The sequence below is a fragment of the Rutilus rutilus genome, assembly GCF_951802725.1.
Source record: "Rutilus rutilus genome assembly, chromosome: 3".
Classification (NCBI taxonomy): Eukaryota; Metazoa; Chordata; class Actinopteri; order Cypriniformes; family Leuciscidae; genus Rutilus; species Rutilus rutilus.
In genome coordinates this window covers 9,987,009-10,005,183 of record NC_140211.1, presented here as the reverse complement: position 1 = coordinate 10,005,183, position 18,175 = coordinate 9,987,009, and the positions used below count along the sequence as shown (strand labels likewise).

Below are 18,175 nucleotides of genomic sequence, written 5' to 3'. Positions count from 1 at the left end.
ATTAATCTAGCATACTTTCATTAAATATATCAATTCAAACTAAAATTTAAGAGTCTATAATAAGGCTATACTGAGCCTGATCTATTTATACCAGAGATTTTCTTAGAATGAAGTTAATACCTTTTAGAAAAATATCACCTGGGGTAAAACTCCCCCTGCTACCCTGATTTGCATTTGTATAGCTCACAGCATTTTCATTTACATGTTAAAGCCTCCCCTAGAATTAGGGGGGAGGGGGGTCATGGGGGGACAACTGCCAAGCAAGGCCCACGTCAATTTCCGATTTCAGTTGTCGGTGTTGCCTGCATATTGCCGTGTGCAGTCGTAAACCTGAACTTCCACGACAATCTACAGTGCCGCTTACTGACGAAAATCCCACTTTTCATGCAGTGTATCTAATAATGAATCTCAGTCTGGCTTTATAAAAATAAGCACATTTATAATAATGTAAGATTAATTTTAGGCATCTTTGACTCTTCTGGTTTGAAGTTTTATCTTTTTTTAGACTTCTACAAGGCGTTTGACGCAGTGGAACATAGTTTTATGTTTCGTTGTCTTTGAACATTTGTTTTCAGTGATTTTTATATATATGTCTATGATGTGATCAGGACACTTTGTGCGAACAGGACCTGCTCACTAAAGTTTAGTTTTGGTTTGTTTTCCAGATTGTCAATATTTTGAGCTTGAAAGTGCTTGAAAGGGATTCTCATTGGAGAAAAGGAAATAAAGATCAGCCAATCAGCAGACGCCACTGCTCTTTTTTAAATGAACACTCTACCGTTTTTTGAAATAGGGCTTATTCACCTTCTTTCCTACATTTAGATAGGTGGGCAAATGCATTTTTGTCTCAGTGCATGCATTGTTTTAGTTTGACAGGGTCGGCGCTAGCTTAGCTTAGCTTAATGAATGGAATCCTTTGTTGCCAGCTAGCATGTCGTGAGTAAAAGTGATACAAAAAATAAAATAAAAAAACCTAATTACTTCTTGTGGCCTGTGTATTCACAACAAGTACAAATAGCGATGCAGATTAACACTAGGCGATTTCCTAGGCAGATATTGACTTGGGACTATATTAGGGGGAAGCACAGGCGAAGCACTGCTACTTGGGTGCAGAGATATCACGCAACACATGAAATGTGAATATGTGAATGTGAATACAGGTATAATATGGGTCGATGCGTCATGTTTAAAATAATCACTTACTCTGTGGACAGCTGTCCATTCGGCGTGGGGCGTTTTTTCCAGTTCACTTTATCACACCGGAAAAAAAAAATCGAGTACTGCAGGATGGATCAACGCCGTGAAATCCTCGGTAGCTGTGACACAACTGCGGGCACGCTCATCTTGATCTGACGCGTTAAGCCTGGTCATCGATGGCAGTAACTTGTCCCACTCGCCACAGCACAGACACTCTATTTCAGTCGGCATAGGTTGGCATATTCCCCCACATTCACACCACCAGTTCGTGTTGGCTCTCATCCTCACATCCTCTGGTTGTTGAGCGATCGCAACCTCCTCCTCCTGTCGTTCTATTTCCAAAGCACGCAGCTCATCTTCTGAAAACTCTGGTTCATAGAGGTATGGTTCTGGATCTTGACTGTCTGAGAAGTCACCCTCTTCGTCTCTCACAAAATCAGCCATGTTCATCGCCATTCATGTACTGTAGGAAAAATAGCCAGCTACTATTCACGCCGGTATGTTGACGGAAGTCGTGGGATTTCATGTGTTGCGTGATATCTCTCCGCCCAAGTAGCAGTGCTTCGCCTGTGCTTCCCCCTAATATAGTCCCAAGTCAAAATCTGCCTAGGAAATCGCCTAGTGTTAATCTGCATCGCTATTTGTACTCGTTGTGAATACGCAGGCCACAAGAAGTAATTAGGTGGGTTTATTTTATTTTATTTTTATCACTTTTACTCACGACATGCTAGCTGGCAACAAAGGATTCCATTCATTAAGCTAAGCTAAGCTAGCGCCGACCCTGTCAAACTAAAACAATGCATGCACTGAGACAAAAATGCATTTGCCCACCTATCTAAATGTAGGAAAGAAGGTGAATAAGCCCTATTTAAAAAAACGGTGGAGTGTTCCTTTAAAAATTCAGAATAGAATATAAGAGTAGTTTCCTTTCAGATTATACATCATGTTTATCCTGTTAATACATTCTTATAGAAATTCAATAAAGATATTAATACAAATTGTTATTTTTTGTAAACGCCACCCAGAGACTATAGTACATTTATTTAGGCTTTGCCATCATATGGTTATTATCAAAAGATTTCTCCCAATACATTTAATCAGATTTTTGTGTGCAGTTTATTACCAAGAATATTAAAATATTCATAAATCAATAAAACTGAAACCCTTCAGAAACAGAAGACATCACATTTATTAGATTATAATAATCTATTTCTCATGAATAAAACAAACACAGATAAATGTGATGTAGGCTATATTGAAAGAGATGTGGAGTTTAAATTAATTACAAAAAAATAGTTCAGAAAGAAATCTATTGAAAAAAATCATAACTCAAAATGTAAGTAGCCTAAGTGGAAAGGAATGAATAGAAATAAAGAATAACAGATGAAAGAAGGCTTAGAGATTGAAGAAGTCATGATGATGTCACACACTCCAGTATACAGTTGGAGGCGCTAAACATCCTTCACGATAGAACTAAACCCGCCAGAACACTAAATGAAGAAGAAGAGAGATGGGCGGGGTTTATTTGTTGTTGATACCTGAGGCCTCTGCGCATGCGCATTCTGAGGAAACACCTTTGAACAGAAACCGAAAGCTAAGAAGATCCTTTGGAAATGTAAAATCACCTTTACGTTTTGAAACAGACATAAATATTACATTACGGTAAGTTAATTGATCTGCTTCTGATATCATGTCATATTATTGTAGCCTACTATCATATTAAACTCGATCTTCAAATATTAACTGTCATTTTAGTAACTCGTGTTGTGATGCATGTGAAAATGATCTTCAGGATTATAATGATATCGATCTATAGGGATTATGCTTTTAGCTGAGATTAATTTATGGATTCTTTACAATCTGAGGTAAAAATGTAAACATTTAAAGTAAATACTAAACACTTCTGGTCTTCTATAGGCCAGCCGTCGATTCACAGATGATCAGCTTTAGTGAGAAGATCTTTAATGACAATCAGATGTATTATTGATGGCTATAAAAATGCCTATCAAACAGGGCTTGACATTAACACCCGCCAACCCGCCAAATGCGGGTGGATTTTGCTCGTGGCGGGTAACGCAGTCACTCCAACTAGCCACTTTGGCGGGTTGAATAATTGTAGTCTTTTCAAAAGGCATCTGAAATAAGTGTGACACTACGACACTACAAATCCCATAGGGCTGTCAACGAATATTCTAAATTCGAATATATATTCGAATAGTTTTAAAAAACAGAATTTCGAAGGTGAAAATTAATATTCGAATGTGGAAAAACGCCCGCGGTAGCAGAGGCGCGGCTGTCTGCTTTGCGAGTGGGCGCGCTGCCTGAGGGATCATTTTATTTAACGTTAAACAGAAACATTTCTGAAGTGTAGGCTGTACTGACTGAATAGATATTGCATGAATAAGGTAGGTTAGATACAGCAGTTTCATGCACTGCAGGCTTCCACTGGTTTGATTATTTACCGTTTCATGTCAAGGAAAAGTTCCATGTTTACCACAGCACAGCTCGCTCGGAGCGTTCAATGTCGGTTCTATATACTGTAAAACTTCAATTAATGTTAATAATATTTGTTTCAATCACTGAATGAAGCCTGCTATATAAGAGTCGCGACCTTAAATTGCTTGCACAAAACTCTTGATCAGCACTCAACATTTGCTTATTGTTGTTGTTGATTTAAACTGCACAGAGCGCGTGACGCCTCATTCATGCCGCAAGACCTCCAGACACGCGTAAACGCGTCTTTACACTCGCGCCAGACGCTCTATTCGCGTTTGGTGTGAACGCAGCTTGAGGGAGGGCGAGAGAGAGAAAGAGTGCCTGCGAGTGAGCGAGCGAGAGTAAGTGAGGTCTGCGGTCTTGGCCATTAGTTGATTTACTTGTTTTCGTGTAGGTAATACGTTGTCAAATATGTTTAAACTTAAATAAACTACCTATACAAGTAGTTATGTCTCTTTGTATTAATTTGTCCTGTTATTGACGTAATGCGCGTCATTGACAAAATGTGCAACCAGATGTTCGAATAGTTCGAAGATAAGCTATGTGTTTTTTTTTAGAGGGAATATTCGAAGGTCATTTTTGAGCAATTTTGACAGCCCTAATGAGTATTGTCGCTAGTGACCGACAACAAAGAATCGAAGAGACAGCTAGCTGCCCTGCTGGAGTTATGTCGTATGCCGGTGGAGCAATGTGGCAACATATAATACATAATACATGGTTTTATTTTAAAAAAGGAGCTTTACACACAACCTTATCAGAGCTAATGATAATGACCTGTATTGTTATATATTTATGTAGTCTTGATTTGGGTGGATGTAACAATAGTTTTACATTTAAAAGGGTTGTAAATCTAGTTCAAGTAAATTTTAGCACGCCATAGTCCACTTTTATCAGGTAATTTCACAACAACAAAAATGTGGCTAGTAAAAATGCTGTGTGGCTAGTAACTTTGGAAAACCACTAGCCACATTGGCTAGTGAGGAAAAAAGTTAATGTCAAGCCCTGCTATCAAAGTATCTGTTTTGTGTTATTTAAAGGATAAATATAAATAATATAACAAGATAAATAATAAAAGGCATATCTGATAATGTTCGACCTTTAATGTAATGCAAAATAAAACAATTATAATACATTTCATTTGACCCTAATAGCCCTTTTTGAGTCATTTCACAAGTTGTGAGTGTTGGAAACATGATGGCAGTCAAATCTGGGTTGATTTTTGTATCTGATTGTTAAACTGCATCATTTGAATACATTGAAACTCATTATTGTGGAGGGAGAGCAACTATTAATCATTAGAAGTGTGTAAAAGGATCCATGTCTGTCACTACATTTCCCATCGTCCTCCCTGGCCCTCACCTGCATGCACTTCCCAATCACAGAGATCGCTGTCAGCTGCACATCATCTCCTCAGCACAGTCAGCATAAAAGCACTCACCAAACAAACCAAATGTGGGACAATTATAAGTTTGTGTGGGACATGTTACCAACACCAAAACATAACCTGAAACTGTTATATAATGTCTATCTAACTTAATAAAAACATTTGTATTCTGCCTTTCAGCTGATAACAATTATTTGTTCTTTAGTCCCTTCCAGAAAACACCATTACATCACAATGTAACATAACATGTCTTTATTTTACCATAACTATGTCATTTAAATTCAACACCACTGAATCCAAAGGCAGCAGGCATCATGCAGATAACTATTTTTGAAACAGTTCTGACCAAGTCCAACTAAAATCCAACAAAATAAACAATGAACAAATAAAATATAAAACATGAAATCACATCATTGACAGTCTTATATACAGCCTTATATATTAAACCAAAAACTTTCATATTTTTTAGAAAGGATGAGAATTAGAACAACCACAGCAGGCAACATAGATAAATTATATATAAATTATTATTATTATTATTATTATTATTATTTGAGTTAATAACTTTAAATGAATTCACTTAAGACAGTAATATGTTTATCATAAAATAATTTATGAATGCTTTATTTTTAAGCAAAAATTATGCAAAAAATGTAGGCCTATTTTATCCAAAACTGTAAAAGGTTAGGTTATAGCCTATAATAATAAAGCATTGATAAATTATTTGATGACAAACATATTACTGTATTACTAAGTGAACTCGTTTATAGTTCATTTATAACTCAAATAACTCAAATAATAATAATAATTATTATTATTACTTTTTAGGCTACATATTTAGAAGACGCTTTTGTCCAAAACTTACAAAAAAATGAACAAAGCAATTCGTCAAATATCAGTCATAATACAGGTTAGAAAATAATAATAAAGTGCTAAGATTATCACAAATAAACAAAAGATTTTGATGCACGTCATTCATATTAAATCGTATATTCCACCAATATCCGCTACAATTGAGAATCACTTTAAGCGTGCAGACGTATGTCAATTTGATGTATTCCACTTAATATTCAATAAAACAATATACAATAAGATTCGGTAACAAAGTGTTCTTCTAAAATGAGAGTGAGCCACAAATCCGTGAGTAGGCCTACAGATTACAAACCCGTGGGAACGGATTGCGAAAGCGTACGTGGGCACGGTTTATGAATTTGTGGGTACAGATTGCAAAAACTGAAGGCACGGTTTACAAATCTGAGAGCGCGGATTAGAAACTCGTGGGTACGGTTTATTAATCCGTGGGCATGATTTGTTAAACCGAGGGAACAGTTTGAGAATTTGTGAGTACGGTTTATAAACTGAGTGGACGGATTGCAAAACCGTCGCCACGGATTATTTTTTTTTCTCCCACAGGTGACTTCCCGGGCTCCGTAGATATGGGACGCAGCTGTAGTTAGAAACAATTTGTTAATATTGTGACAATAGACCTACATTTTGTTTCTTTAATTTTCGGAACTGCATATTTCGTTAAGTATTCACGTTCAAATGTGAAGTAACCTACTGAAGTACTTTTTTTCCCACACATATGATTTTACATTAAACTACACAAAAGTATATAATGTAACAACCTTGAAAATATACAGAAGTAAAATGCAGTAGTAGCATAATATAAATACAAAACTATAATAAAAACCCTGACAAAGAGTTTTTTCCCCTGCAGAATAGCCTACATACCTTTAGTTTTACTCTTGATACTTTAAAGTCCCTGTAAAGTCAAAATTAAGTATGTGTTCTGAGTTTGTCATACCACCGAAAAATGTGTTATTAGCCACCCAGCCCAATTTCAATGATTAAAAAAGCCGCCAAGTAAATAAAATAAGCTATCAAAATCTCGAAAAAATGAGCAGTAGTCTCAGCTCTCAAACGCTGGGGGCGTGTCCGCTGGCTGCGCTGAAACCACGCCCACTCGCGGGAAATATGACTCGCGCACAGCTCGTGCATGTCGGCGCGACGGGAGGATGAAGGCCGAAGCGGACAGCGGGAGATAGTCGGTTCGGCCCCATTCACCAGTAACAGCGGATTATCAGTGAATTCCAGTTGTCTCCAACGAAAGTAAACTATCCTGATCTCTACAGAGGCGGGTGTGGTGGTGATCATCAGCTCTCCATCAAGGTAACGTTAGCTCTTCACAAGATAAATCCACCTCTTCTATTATGATCATTTTTCGGAAATTTAAATAAGGACACCGATCTGTTTTCTAAGTGATTGCATCCAGGGAATACGCATTTACATGACGAAGGCATAGCCAGAGCCGTGGGCATAGTAGCTAGCAAACTGTAGGCTGTCTGATAGCAACTCGCGATTGAGCGATAGGCTTAGTGACTCCGTGCGTCATCAAGTAGGGGCCCAATCAAGCTCAGGGGGTCGCAGTGCGTCATCGAGCCCCCGTTTTAGCCCCGCCCAAAAAATCCGGCTCACAGCAAGGGTGAAAAACTGTTAAACGGTCTAACTCCACAATTTAGTACTTCACAGTTCTCAGTCTTTGTAACATGTTTTAGCAATACATTTCTAGCACTTATAATGTGTTTAGAATTTTTTTGTAGAATTGCCTTTACAGGGACTTTAAGTACATTAGAGTATGCAAGATAATTTTGCTTAACTAAGGTTTTAGTAGTTTTTCCCCAATGCAGTATTAGTAGTTATTAAAAGTACTTTTTTCAGAAATATACTCTTTAAAAAAAAAAAAAAACAAAAAAAAAAAAAAAAAAAACCTCAGTGACATGGCAGCTGTCGATTGAATCAGCCCTGCAAACCTGTTGGTAGACAGCTTAGTGGACAGTGTAAATATGCACTCAAACACTGGAGACCATCCCAGATGATGTCCCACCAGCAGGAGGCCTTACCAGGGGCAGCCCATCCCAGTCCAGCAGCTCCACCAGGGTCTCCCTGCTCAGCTCAATAAAAGTCGACATCATTTTTTTCTTATTTTATGTATTGTAAATGTTTATGTTGATTTTGATATGTTTAACGTATGTTGTTCATAGTTGGAAAAAGTACTTTAATGTAGCCCGTGGAACAAATGATTTTCATTTACCAATTTTATTTGAAAAAAAAAAAGTATAGAAGAATTTGTTTCATGTAGAAATTATTACTGTCATTACAAAAATGAACAATGACCAGACCAATTCATTCTCTTTTATTTACACATTTAAAGTTGCATAAAAACAATGTACAGATTTTTTTCTTTCCTTTTAAAAAATAAAAGTGAAAAAAGTTAAACAAGAATAATAGAAAAAATATATATTTTTCAATCATTCTCTCAAGAAGAGAAAACAGCCTGTCCATTCTCTCCCTTGTCTCCTGTGCTCTCCTCGCCTCTGCCTCCCTTTGTAGTTGCCCTTTGTCTCGCTGCCTTCGTGCTGCTGCTGCCCCTGGTTCCTCCTCACCGTGGGCACCCACTGCTGAATTCGGCCCTGGTGTGTCCTCAGGGATTGAGGCAATGAGGACAGGGGGTTGGTGCAATGCCTCTGTCCCAACACCTCATTCATGAGGACAAACCAGGGCCAAGTTTCAGCAGTGGGTTTCCCACTCACACCCTCATCTGTCCCAGGACACTTGCAATCCTAAAGGCAGAGCAAATGAACCACGGCTTGTTAACAACAACAGCACAATACATTTCAGCAAAGACGTGTGTATTAACTTTATTACTTTGAATTTTTTTTTCTCCTGAATTGCTCTAAAAAAGCTTAACACAGGGGTGCATTGTTAACACTGCAAAATATGATACATCCAGACATGCATACAAAATACTTCAGAAATCATTTTTCTGAAAACTCAAATTTGGTTAAAACCTTTACATAGCTTTCATGACAGCACTACAAAAACACATAAAAGTGAAACCCCATTCCCTTATCAACTGCTTTTCTTATTGTTGTGGGCTTTATAGGGTGAGTGATATTTCTTATAATAAACAAGTGAGATAGACTAGTGCAAATATTACAAATAGGTCGTTAAACTAATATTAGCACAAGTTTGCCTCAAACTACCTGACAAATGAAGCCACGCACGCAATGATGACGAAGGAGTTAAGATGAAGTTTATAATAAACTTTAACTCTGGTTTCGCTAGCTATTTGAGTAAATGAAAACATAATACTTAGATTTAAATTTGAATTTGCTGTCCACCACCGAACTTTAGTCTCGGCCGCCTTTAAAAATACATAAAAAATGCTGTCGTCACCGGCGCGCAATGACTTATGGGGTAGAATAGGGTAGGATAGGTCGCTAAGTGTCCATTTATGTATCCTTTCTTTCACGGGGAAACGAAGGGTGCATTTGGCGTCGCTTTTGAATCAGGGTAGCCTTCGTCGCGTCGCGATGACGCAACCGGCCTTCAAATACGGCCTTCGGAGGATGCAGAATTGAATTGGGACAGCCTTCATCGCGCCGCGGTGATGCAATCGGCCTTAAAATGCGACCTTCCAAGGATGCAGCCTTTGAATTGGGACGTCCTTCGTCGCGCCGCTGTGACGCAATCGGCCTTCAAATGCGGCCAACCGGCCTTCAAATACGGCCTTCGGAGGATGCAGCCTTCACATTGGGACACAGCTTTTGTCTGGTATATGAGTAAGGACTCACTTCCCTGTCTCTCTTAACTTTCAATGATTGATGTTTAAGTGTGATTGTCTACCGTCCTGTGTATCCAAAGTCTCCTTCGTCATCCTGGTTCCAGTCATCATCCAGCTACTTACCTCTCTCCGTTCCATTGTGTGTACTCCAGCGATCTCTCACCACAGCATCCACGACCTCCTCCATCTTCTGCAAAAGAACCATAAACTGTCGGTATACTCATCCTCATTATTCAAAGACATTCACCATTATCGTCACCTACTGGTACTCACCACTACTTGTTTCAATAAACCAGTTTCTCACTCGTATCCTTTTGTCTTGATTCTCTGTTCCATAACGTTGAAGCGTTCAGAGAGTTATTCATCAATGTGAAGATCAGTTAGTGTGATATAAACTGCTGTCAGTGAAGTCACTTTACAAGGATGCTCCACAATCTGCTGCAACTGCACAGTCTGAACGCACAGAAATCTCTAGAATGTCATTGTGTGTGTAGTATTGAGATTTGATTTTACTGTACTGGAATAATCTAAATGTTCTGTATGATTTGTTCTGTTTTTCCATGCAAAGTTTCTGAAGTCAGTTTCTCATTATGGAGAAAGGAGTGAGGAAGAGATCTTCATTTCCAGATCCCAGCTGTTTGTCTCTGAAGAGTGTCAAATCAATGACTTATCCTCCTGACCCCAGTGATGAACCAGTGACCTCTTACCCCAGTGATAAAGCAGTGACCTCTGACCCCAGTGATGAACCGGTGACCTCTGACCTCAGGTGAGTGTAAACCTGTAGTGGTGAATTAACTGTTTTATGGGAGTCAAAAACACTGAATTCGCACAGAGAGATGAGATGAGATTTGCAATAGGGCTGCAGCTAACGATTCTTTTGATAATGGAATTACCCTAACTAACCCTAACCCTAACCCTAACCAGAAGGATTCAAACAAGTTCAGAAATATCTGTAAGTAAGGGACTGTTTCGTTTTTTATTTAAGGGGCTACCGGATGAGTTTTTAGATCTGTAGTAAAAAAAGACTTGACCCTCACTTCGCCAACAATAAATTTTTCTTTGACCCTCCAAAATGATTGTGAAAAAAGGCATGACCCTCCCCGATAATTTATTGATTACCTATGTGCTGGTTTGCGCTTGGGAAAGATGTTCAGATAGCCATTGTTTTTTTTACAACCATGACAAACGACTAAACTCCTGCTTTCTCATCTGACTAGGGCTGTAACGATAGACCAAACCTACGATTCGGTTCGTATCACGATTTTTGATTTTAGATTTGAAAAAAATCATGTTTTCGGTGCTGATGCGGGGGTGACGCGTTCATGTAACATGAAGGGTGGCGCTGCCAATAAAGCATCTAAAAGCTGCCACAAAGAACCGGCAAAAGTAATGATTATGAATATGTCAAATATAGCAAGGAGACATTTTAATTGTTTATTAATAAACAAGTGTTTTCTGTGTCAGTGTCGGCTGCAAAGATGAAGTTGACGATGCTGACTCGCGATCTTCGCAGTAGTGAACGCGCCAGAGAGAAATGCACATTTCATACAGATTACGTAAGCAGAGAGCAGAGCAGTCTTTTTTCTTTCGTTTTGAATTGTTCTGTTTAAAAGTAGACATTTCAAGCTTTCTATATATTTCTCAGGTCTGTGAGGTAAGTACCTTATACGCTGAGTTTCGGTTTATTTATGAGACGAGAGTCCAGTTCATGCGCCGGTGCCTCCGTGTCATGATTATCTATTTTCTACTATATTTACTTCTTATTTATTGAAATCCAGGCAATTGGTTGATGAAACATTGATTAAAATTAAGATACAATTAATAAAAAATGAAATTCACTTTAAAGGCTTTGTGCTTTCTGTTTGAGGTCTCTGTGAAAGTTTTAAAGTCGCTTTCAGAGCGGTCATGTCCGCAACGGAGAACTGTCACGTCCGTAACATTGTTTTTTTCCTCATAAATGCGAACATGAAAAATAAAATAAAAATAATATTTTATGTTCTGTGGAGGCCGACCCTTCTTCATCCGGTGGGTAGTATTACTTTTGTTTTGCGCAGTGTAATTCGTAGAATTACTAAAAAATATTTTGCCACCTAAAAGTTAAAGATTTTTCGTGTCACGTCATATGTGTATTTCCCTCATATTAAATATAAAACGCATGTGTAGACTGATATTTTTCTAATGTCTGGACTCCTTTATTAACGGAGTATGGATATATAAACAGACGTTTCAATATATTGGTATTAAATGCATTTTCTGAGAATTTATATTTCAAGTTTTGACTGCAAATGTCACGTCCATAACGCTGGAATGACCCAATTTTAAAGAATTTATCCTCAACTAGTTTTTTGGTGTAGGTCTACGTATTTTATAATGTTAACTTCAAATAATACTAATAGTAATTTAAAGATGTGGTAGCCCTACATCTTACACATAACACTCCACTGTTATGGTGGCAATTTCAGTAGATTTACTCACTAACATTGTTGTGGAAACACAATAAGCATGGAAACTAAAATATGGTAGTATCGTGGTACAGCGCATATTCTATCAGCTGCAGTTCTGGCACCTCAGTCCCAATACTGTAAAACTCGACGTACATTCACATCACATGTTAATGCAGCGGTAGAGTTACACTCACAGGACACTGCACTTTTTCGCAATCACAAAAGTTAATTTGCTCGTGCTTTAAAGCTTTGCCGGGTAAACATTTCATTGGCGTTCTGCTCTGACATGATGAACTTTTTCTGAGCGCGTACTGAAGTGCGCGCGCACTGTCAAACAGTGCCAAACTGGATTTTTGTTGGGTCAGACCCATCTGATAGCGATGGGGGGCCGAGACCAAGAGAGCTACATGAAGCTACATGGAAAAATGTGCACCAAACAAGCCACTTTGAAATTTTGCTGTTTTCATGAATACAAAAGTTGGGTGACCCCCCCCCCCCCCCCCCCCTAGACTAAAAAAAGGTGGATGACCCTCCCTTCAACAAAGAATAAAAAGACATGACCCTCCCCTATTTTCCTCGGGTGGTCCATTCTATAAATACCAAACGGTCCCTTAATCATTTCTTTTTATTTATTGCCAACGTGTGAACATCTTGTAAGAAAACGAGACCTTCCCCAACTTTCAAGGTTTCGAGGGGGAGGGGGAGGGGACAGGATGAGGAGGAGGGGACGGGATGAGGAGGAGGGAGGTTCAACATGATCTCACGACCAATTCGTACGAATTCGTACGAGTGATAAAAAGGTGGTGAATTTGTACGACCTCACTCGTACGAATTTGTACGATTTGTCTAAACCCACGTGATGAGTAGGTTTAGGGGCGGGGTCAGGGGTAGGTCATTCATATGAATTCATACGAATTGGGCAATTCGTAAAATATGTACGATTTAGCAAAAATCTTACTAATTTCGAATTTGTACTAATTAGCCACCTGGGCCAGTTGAAGTTATGGATCAGGAAGATATTTAATGTTTTTAAAATAAGTCTCTTCTGCTCACCAATGCTGCATTTATTTGATTAAAAATAGCAACAACAACAACAACTAAAAAAATCATAAAAAATCCTACCGATTCAAATCTTTTGACTGGTAGTTTAGATCTTAACTCGCACTTTATGACCGTTAACTGGAATTCACGCTCAACAGCTTCTGTGAACATAAAGCCCGTCTACTTTGATTTGATCATCTCAAATATTCTGACATTGACGAGCGGTGACAGACCAATCACAGCTCAGATGAGACACACACACACACACACACACTTGTGTTCAAAGGGAGGATGATGCACGCCACGCACATACACACACACACACACACACACACACACACACACACACACACACACTCTTGCGTTCAATGGGAGGATGATGCACACACACACACACACACACTCTTGCGTTCAAAGGGAGGATGATGCACACACGCTCACACACACTTTCTTGTGTTTCCTTTAAAAAATGAATATGAATCATGTTTGTGTTTTATAGTGTGGATCATTGTGGAGAGTTCAGAATTACAGCAGGATTACACAAATGTAGGTCTACACACACACAATCATTTAGTGATTTATTGTTGATTTGTGTCATTTAGTGAAATGTTTCTCTTCTTGTGTTCAGATGCCTGTGATCTCACTCTGGATCCAAACACAGTACACACTCTTCTCATTCTGTCTGATGAGAACAGGACAGTGAAGAGTGTGTGTGAGCGTCAGCCGTACCCTGATCATCCAGAGAGATTTGATGATGTTCCTCAGGTTCTGTGTGGAGAGAGTCTGACTGGTCGCTGTTACTGGGAGGCTGAATGGAGCGGATATAATGCTGATATATCAGTGACGTATAAAGGAATCAGCCGGAAAGGAGAGAGAGACTGTGTGTTTGGATCCAGTGACAAATCCTGGAGTCTGTACTGTACTGATAACAGATTCATAGTCTGTCACAATAATAACAGCACTGTTATTCCTGTCGTCCGTTCATCCTCTAAGAGAGTAGGAGTGTATGTGGACGTGTCTGCCGGCACTCTGTCCTTCTACAGCGTCTCTGACACACACACACTCACACACTTACACGCACTCAACACCACATTCACTGAACCCCTCTATGCTGGATTTAGACTTTATTATAACTCCTCAGTGTCTCTGTGTGACATTAAACAGCGTCCTGAGAGAAACAACAGTGATACACACACAACCGGGTGAGTGAAATATACTGTGTCTTAGTGAAGGATTTTTCCAGACTGAATAATAGTTCAATCCTCTGTTCTTCATACATCACTAAACACTAGAGATGCACCATATTGGGTTTTTGCTGATACTCCATATGCTGATATTTTACAACATGTTTTGTCCAGTACCAATAAATACATATTTTCCTTTGTTTTGAAACAACACAGAGTCTCTCCTGTGCAGAGACCATAAACAAATTATTCTTCATTTTAGTTAGTTTTGACCAAAATCTATTTTTTCCTTCAGTTTCAGAGTTGTGATGTCTCTCTGAATAGGGCTTAAGACTGATTTACTGGTATTTCTCAAAAGCTCCTGATCACACACTAAACTGTAATTTGCTATTCATTTTCTGTAATTTTCTAGCTGTAGTGTGATCTTCTTTTCTATTAATATTCCTGCAGACGAGGAATAAGACAGAAATAGTCAAATTCACTCAGTATTACTTGATCTATTCCAGCACTCCCTCAATTACAATCAAGCACAATTAACAGTAGACAGTTGTGTTGTAAGCAGTAAAACAGTCCAGTTCTTTAGAGTCAAACTCATTTATTATGTTTGATAATGAACATTTCTGTCCACCCCAGACTGCTGATGGTCTTTATCGGTTCACCTCTGTGAAAATATCCACAGTTAAAAACACTGATTTATAGAAGACTTGACAGATTATTCAGCTTGAGCTTATTGATGGAGAATATAGAGTTCATGTTGGCTAGTTAAACATAAAAATAACTTGACAATTGTGTGTGAATTAAACTCTCATTATAGTATATATTTGTTTGTTATATTTTTGTTGTTGTTTTCTCTGTTAAAAATAGTTTTTATAGTAAACTGTTTATGTTGTTGGTTTTTAATTGTTGGTAATACTTTACAATAAGGTCCCATTAGTTAATGCATTAACTGTATTTGTTAACGTTAGTTAGTCAACTGTTCATTGTTAGTTCATGTTAGTTCAGGTCCATTAAATAATATTGACAGGTACAACTTTTGATTTTAATAATGTATTAATAAACATTGAAAATAACATTAACTGAGATTAATAAAAGCAGCTGACTCTTTGCTTCTGCCTTCTTCTGGTTCTTCACAGGTTCTCTCAGCCCAAACCTTCTGGGCTCGATATTCACCCGCTGCTGAACTGTCAGTCTTGTGTCCATATAGCTGATTCTGATCAGTGGCTTCAGATTGAGCCGTCGGCCTGTACAGATGAAGGAGGGTCAAAGTTCAGGGTCAGCACTGACCCAGGCCGTTACGAGTGTGTCAGGACCAGAATGCGATGGGTCTGTGACTGTGTCGTCACCCTTCAGTACCGTACCGTAGACGGACTCTTCCTCAACGCAGATCTGGAGAGGCTGCAGTGCAACCGGATCGGTCCAGTGATTGACGTGACGGTGATCTCAGGGAAACTGGAGGAAGTTCATCTGCCCCATTACGCCTGTTTAGGAGAGTCTGACCCCTCTCTCAAAGATGCTGTGAAAGTCCTCACCGTAAAAGACGAGGGAATAACCACAGAACCTGTGCAGTTGACCCGATTCCATGCTAAGATTGTCCAACCATCCTTCTCTATTACAACATTAATTATAAGTTGGATAATGGGATGGGACGAACACTGTGATCTTCTTCTCTACATGTGTTCTAAAGATCCTCTCATTCTACATCTCTACTTTTTTCCAGTTGATGATTGTGCAAGAAAAAAAGTTGAGGAAACTGAAAAATCATTTTCATCATGCATCATCAGGCATCCCAGACCTGGCAGGCCATTTCGGATGAAAACGCCACACATTCTTGATGTTCCTGGTGCCTCTATCCATCCCAAAGAAGGGATCATACTCACAAGAGAAACTCCCCCAAACTACTTCAAGGTCAAGACTCGTATGGAGAATGATCTTCAAATGACTCTTATCAGAGAAGAGGATAAGGAGAAGGTCTGGGATGCAACATTTGAGAAAGATGATCTGATTCGTCCTAAGAGAGACGAGCAGCGTCTGAATAGTGATCAGATTCGTCCTAAGAGAGATGAGCCGTGTCTGAATAGTAAAGCAAGATATTTTGATAACTGTTGGCCAGATCTCATTCAGGGGGTTACAAATGTCCAGATCATTGCAGATAAACTGCGTCAGCAAGAACTAATTCATGAGGAACAATATTCAGAAATCACACAGAGTTTAACCAGTCAGGAGAGCATGAGAAAGATCTGTGACATTATACGCAAACACAGTGATGCTGTGAAAGCTGAATTCATCTCAGTTCTTCAGGAAGAGAAGCTTTACCACTTTTGAACATTGGTCTGATTCTTGATCTGATATGGGTTTATCTGAACTTATCAAAATATACTCCTTTCAAAATATTAATTCATAGTAACATTAAAGTTTTTTACATTGTAAATGTTCTGCAGGGAAATAAAATGTAAGTTTTTGCACATCTAAGTAAAGGTTCTACAGGGAAGGTAAAACGAGTTCAGTGTTAAAGTAAATGTATACCAGCATTTATATTTATGTTTGTCAAACTGTGTTTCATACTTGTTGTTGAATTGCTGATTTTACATTTTTATAGATTAGCCATACACTATGAAATGTAATGTTGTAGTTTATTAAAAAGGATAGAATTCAGCTCTTTTTTTCATATGATTATATTCTTCTGCAAAGTTTGGTGAACTGCAATGAGGAACATTTAATATTCTCTTCATCTAATAAAAGGCTTTTTTTCTTACTTTATTTTGTTGTCTCAGAATTTAACATTGGGATATTTTGGATATTTCACTGCATGGAAACATTCTGAATAATGTGCTGTAAAGTAAGACTGTCATGGGAAAATGCACAAAAACTAATATTTTATTTATTTATTTGAACTCAAATTCCCCAGTGACAACATACTTTACCCCTAATGGTGGGTAAGTTGAGCCACTTCTGTGTCACTAATTCTATTTCTGTGTCCTTATGAACCTTTCCTTTATTTGTCCTGATAGAAGACAGCTGAAATATGATTTGTTGTATAATAATGCTGAAGCACAGATATTTGGCAGTGAAGAATATGTTCTCTGAGCTTCATGTCCTCTACAACAGTCTCAGCCTTCCTCCAACGTGAGGACACCTTAACGAAGCTCGACGAAATCTGTTCGATTAAACATTATTCAGCTGGAGTGTCTAAATCATTTAAACAAAGAGCAGAAAAGAAGTGTCCAGTGATGCTCTTCCCATGAAAGCAGCTGAGCGTTCTGATGCTTTAGAAGCAGAATGTGAGATTCGTCACGTAGAGCTGGAATATTTCTTCTCATGTTGCTCCATCAAGTAATGGTTTAGTCTGTAGTTGCAGCACAGTTTGTGTCTCCAGGAGCTTTTGTTCTGCTTTTGCACACGTTTCTCCTCCAGCGGCTCCTGGAAAACATCCATAGCACTGCAAGTCAGCGCAGGTTTTTATCTATTTATTAAAATAATCATCTGTAAAGATGCCTAACTTTAAAGTCTGGACTACAACAAAGCTTGTGCTCTTATTGCTTAGGAGAAAAGATGCTGTTCATTTCACACATCTGACCGCCGTGTTGTGATGAAAACAATGATCTGTCATGAACTTAAGCATCAACTCTAGAGAAATGTGTCCAGTAGAGTAACATCTGTGACTGTTGTAGTTGAGAGAGTTTTTGGCATCATTGAGCTGATAGGAAAGAAACACACAGGACACATGAACTCTAGAGAGAACGTAAGTCAGACGAATGGGATCAGACCAGATTTTTAAGCTTTTGAAATCTTTTGTCTTGTTCAC

The 18,175-nt window shown here is 38.5% G+C and overlaps 1 protein-coding gene and 1 long non-coding RNA gene across 4 annotated transcripts; one reads left to right on the top strand and one right to left on the bottom strand.

The window, feature by feature from the left end:
* The first annotated feature begins 2,761 nt into the window (after nt 1–2,761).
* Nucleotides 2,762–17,130, top strand: LOC311288513 (NACHT, LRR and PYD domains-containing protein 1 homolog). Of its 2 annotated transcripts, none has more exons than XM_084405938.1 (5): nt 2,762–2,859; nt 10,273–10,470; nt 13,689–13,735; nt 13,818–14,391; nt 15,507–17,130. In XM_084405938.1, the coding sequence occupies exons 2-5, from the start codon at nt 10,295–10,297 to the stop codon at nt 16,693–16,695; spliced, it is 1,986 nt and encodes a 661-aa protein (XP_084262064.1). In that variant the 5' UTR covers nt 2,762–2,859; nt 10,273–10,294; the 3' UTR covers nt 16,696–17,130. The 2 variants fall into 2 exon arrangements, with proteins under 2 accessions (XP_084262064.1, XP_084262063.1); XM_084405937.1 differs by lacking the exon at nt 2,762–2,859 and adding an exon at nt 9,779–9,918.
* On the bottom strand, nt 5,951–10,297 carry LOC311288515. 2 transcript variants are annotated; one of them, XR_014626946.1, is made up of 3 exons: nt 9,978–10,297; nt 7,708–9,894; nt 5,951–6,842 (listed from the first exon to the last, which is right to left on the bottom strand). It is a non-coding gene; the product is annotated as an uncharacterized lncRNA (long non-coding RNA). The 2 variants fall into 2 exon arrangements; XR_014626947.1 differs by lacking the exon at nt 5,951–6,842 and having other exon boundaries at nt 8,579–8,700; nt 9,828–9,894.
* Nucleotides 17,131–18,175: the final 1,045 nt, after the last annotated feature.

Excerpts from the sequence above, each read along its gene's own strand:
- LOC311288513 (XM_084405938.1), top strand. The coding sequence starts at position 10,295 with ATGGAGAAAGGAGTGAGGAAGAGATCTTCATTTCCAGATCCCAGCTGT. Across the intron at positions 13,736-13,817 it reads TACAGCAGGATTACACAAAT|ATGCCTGTGATCTCACTCTG; the intron begins GTAGGTCTACAC and ends TCTTGTGTTCAG. Across the intron at positions 14,392-15,506 it reads AGTGATACACACACAACCGG|GTTCTCTCAGCCCAAACCTT; the intron begins GTGAGTGAAATA and ends GGTTCTTCACAG.